Source organism: Herpailurus yagouaroundi, unplaced genomic scaffold (assembly GCF_014898765.1).
Source record: "Herpailurus yagouaroundi ecotype Mexico unplaced genomic scaffold, PumYag 214, whole genome shotgun sequence".
Taxonomy (NCBI): domain Eukaryota; kingdom Metazoa; phylum Chordata; class Mammalia; order Carnivora; family Felidae; genus Herpailurus; species Herpailurus yagouaroundi.
In genome coordinates, this window is record NW_024412445.1 from 622302 (window position 1) to 626195 (window position 3894).

Below are 3894 nucleotides of genomic sequence, written 5' to 3' on the forward strand. Positions count from 1 at the left end.
TGGGGGCAGCGGGGGGAGCCAAGAGCCAGGTCTGGTGAGGAGGGCTGGGCCTGGTAGTCAGGAGGGGCTCAGGGGGACTGTGGGACAGGGCTTGGGGTCTTGGTGCACCACCCAAAAGGGGGTTCTAGGAGCTCAGTGAGGGACTCACATGGGGCCTCTGGAGGGCTAAATGGAATGTGGCTTCAGTGGGGGCCGGTGCTAGAGGGTGGGGTTCAGGAGGGACTCAGCGGGGGAGGTGGGCCGGGATAGGGTCTCAAGGGCCCCTCAGGAGGTTGGGGTCAGCATCAACCTCACCCCAGCTTTCAGATTCTACCTCATGACGTTTCCTTTGTGATGACTCCCATTCTGCTTTTTGCACTTGGGAGTCCTGCAGACCAGGCTGCTGTGGGGCCCACACTCCCCTCTTGCAGGGGTCCCCCTCCACCTCTCCTTATTACAGATTTTCTTCTACATTCCACACAGGGAGGCCTCACGGTGGTCAGGGCGCCATCCTCAGGAGGTCAAGCCCCCAGCCTAAATGGCCATGTGTCCAGCATGGGCTACACACCCATTCCTGGCCCCTGAGCTGGGGAGGGGTGTCTCCAGGTACAAATAGAGCTCCTGGGAAGCCCCTGCAAGGGGGGCAGTTCTAAGGGCCCCTGTCCCCCTCCTGATACAGAGGGGGCACCTTTCACGTGGGTTAGTCTCCCACTTAGAAGAGTAAAAAGGAGGGGACAGTGGGCTTGCATCTGCTGTCTCTCAAGTGCTACTGGCTCAAAATGGTCGTCAGTTGGCACATTTAGGAGTGACACACCCTGAAGGCCATAGGCGGCCTGATCACACCTGTGGCCCCTTCAGGGCTCCTTTCCTGTGTGGGCTGCAGAGGCTCACCTTACATGCACAGTGAAGACAGCCTGGACAAGGCGGTCCGGAGACCAAGGCTGCTGCCTGGCCAGGATCATGCGCCTGGCTGGCTTTTATCCAGCTTCGTGGGGGTTCCACTGTGCAGCTAAACCGGGTAACTTATGGGAAGGTGGGTGGGCACCTGCCTGCCCAGCAGGAACTCAGGCCCTGGCCTCTTGCCATGGGTACATTGCTCCAGTTCTGTTTGCAGGGAGCTCTTCCTCTAGGGCCCAGTGCATGAGGGAGAGTCTGGACTTCAGAGAGCTTTACTCCCTGCAGGTGCTCAGGGACATCAGCATCCCTTCCCTGTATCTATCCCCAAGGTTTTAGATTTACAGAGCAGTACAAAGAATTCCTGGATACCTTCATCCTGACTCCTTAAATTTACCTTGTGTGCTTTACCCTTCATATATATACATATATATATATATATGTGTATATATATATATATATATATATATATATACTGAACCTTTCAAGACTAAAGTGCAGACATGATGTCCCTTTACCCTAAGGACTTGTGTGTATTTCCCCCAAACCAAGAATTCTCTTACACAACCACAATGATCAAAATCAGGGAATTAAAACAGATACAATAGTATTCTCCAATCTAATGACCTCACTTAGATTTCAGCCTGGCAAATCTCTGCATCCTACAGTCTGCAGGATGCCTTGAACCCATGATAGTCACTCCTGTTTGTCATAAGTGATAACAATACACATAACCATCAAGGTTGTCACTCGTTAAACATCTGTGGCTAGAGTTTGGCATATAAACCTCGCCATTCCCAGCAACATACCTATGGAAAGGGATATGTTCCCAGTTTTACAAATGAAAACAAGAGAGAGACTCAGAGAGGTTAAGGGTTTGGTGGCAGAGCCGGGCTGAATCCAAGTTGGGTGACAGCTGGGGGTGACGCAGTGGAAGGTGGGCTTGCTTTTCAGTGAGACAGATGATGAGGTTGGGGGGCTTGGGAGCCAGGCTTCCTGGGGGGAGAGGGGCTGTGCTGTGTTTGTTGTGTGTTTAGTGTTGACATGTGCCTAGAGATTTCCTTAACCCAAGTCATTCTGTGTCTGCAAGGCGATAGTAACGTCTTCCTCTGTTTCGTGAGGATAGAACAAGGGAGTGCGCGGAGAGCACTTGGTATGAGGCCAGCTGTGGGACACCTGCTGTTATGTGTCAAGTGAATACATGTAAGCCTGTGCCAACCAAGAACTGTCCTCCTGGTCCTTTTGAACAACTTTCAGCGTCAAAGAAAAGGGGAGCCAGGGTTTTCTTCAGAAACAGCTGTCACTGTGCCCCCTAGAGGACCACAGTGTCAGCACAGCATCTTGAGACTGTTGTGTGCCCGCATCAGCGGGTGACTGGCCTGGTGTTGGCCAATGTCTGTCCTTGGCATTTTGTACCCAGATGGGGGGGATGGGGAGGAGCCCCTTCCACGATCTGCATAGGGAAGAGAGCCAGTGAGGAAGGTGCTGAGTGAGGGGCAGGTGGTGAGACCTTCCTTTAGACACAGAGACAGCCTTCTCCACTGCTTGCCAGGGCACATTTGCCAATGGCTGGAGACATTTGGGGTTGCCAAGTGATGGGTGGAGTGCTACCGATCTCTAGTGGGTCCGAGGCCCGACATGCTACCTACGCTGCACAGGATGGCCCCTGACACCTAGGAAAAGCCCCCAACATCCAACCACAACATGAATACTGCTGAGCATGTGTAGAGTGATGCTGTCGCTTTGTCACAAGTGCCATCTCTGTCCCATCATCTCAGACCCAGCTGCTTGTAGCATAGCGATGATGTAAGTTTGCCATCAGCTTCCAAAGACCAAGGGCCTTTTAGGTGGCCTGCAAGATGCTGATTACAAAATACCATTTAATAAACAAGAAACTGGCCGATGTGGCACCCTCGTGGAACCGCGCCTCACCCATCCCCACCCATCCACAAAGCGTTATGTCGACAACTCAAGCAAAACGAGGTCTTCTAAGTCACTGCACCACACTGTTCCCTAAGTGTGGGGCGGATTTTCTGCTGTTTTGACGTTTCCTCTCTGTCAGCGGTCTGCGGCCTATGTCAGTGCCCAGACAGAGAGTGGGCAGGCCCGAGGAGCACGTAGCCCTGCAGGTTTGTGGTGACGGGTCCTGTGTGACCAGGGGCAGGAGGAAAACGTGGCAAGGACGTGTTCAGAACCAATCCTCTGAAATGAGAGGCGTGCCTTCACATCCCTGCAGGAACCTCGAGAAGAAAAGGTTCCTGCCCTTCACTCGAAAGGAGGTTGGATTTACACACTGACAGGAAGGCAGTCCTCCCGTAAATCACAGTCCTTTCTAGGGTCCACAGAGCACTGGCTGCGGGTGCCGTTCCCAGGAGCTGCCCAGGAAGGCTCAGCACAGTCTGGGAGGGAGGGAGAGAGGGCCTGTGTATGGGAGGACTCAGGACACCCAGGACTGAAAGGACAAGCTGGAGGGGGCACGACACTTCATGAGAGAAGGGGAGGCCCACGAGGGACAGGGCGGCCCGGGAGGGGACGGGGCACGCCCACAGGGAGAGGGCGGGACACCCCCACAGGGAGAGGGTGGTCCTACACAGGCCGGAGGGGGCGGGGCAGAAGTTCTGCGCTTGCGCCTGCCCCGCACGGCCTGCCTGCACCCTCATCCTTCAGCCTTCGTGTTTCCGTCCGTGCCAATCTGCATCCGGGCCACGAAATCCCTCCGCCGGGACTGGGGCGGCGGCACCCGACCGGAACCGGAAGCGAACCCTGCGCCAGGCGGGGAAGCCGGCGTCGGACCCGTCAGCAGCCGGCGGCGGTCGTCGGGGGCGGCGGCCGCGCTGCTCGGTGCGAGCCGGTCCCGCGGCCGGGCGGGCGGTCCTAGGGCGCGGCGCCATGAAGCTGTACAGCCTCAGCGTCCTATACAAAGGCGAGCCCAAGGCGGTGCTGCTCAAAGCCGCGTACGACGTGTCCTCCTTCAGCTTCTTCCAGAGGTCCAGGTGAGCGGCCCGGGCGAGGAGGCCAAGG

The 3894-nt window shown here is 56.0% G+C and overlaps 1 protein-coding gene across 1 annotated transcript in view; it reads left to right on the forward strand.

Annotated features, from left to right (window-relative positions):
- Positions 1–3630: 3630 nt before the first annotated feature.
- YKT6 (YKT6 vesicular SNARE protein) overlaps positions 3631–3894 on the forward strand; it is a 10552-nt gene continuing 10288 nt past the window's right edge. The window contains exon 1 of the mRNA XM_040454955.1: positions 3631–3866. Within this exon, the coding sequence (XP_040310889.1) occupies positions 3763–3866 (104 nt within the window). The 5' untranslated portion in view covers positions 3631–3762. The remainder of the gene's footprint in view (positions 3867–3894) is intronic.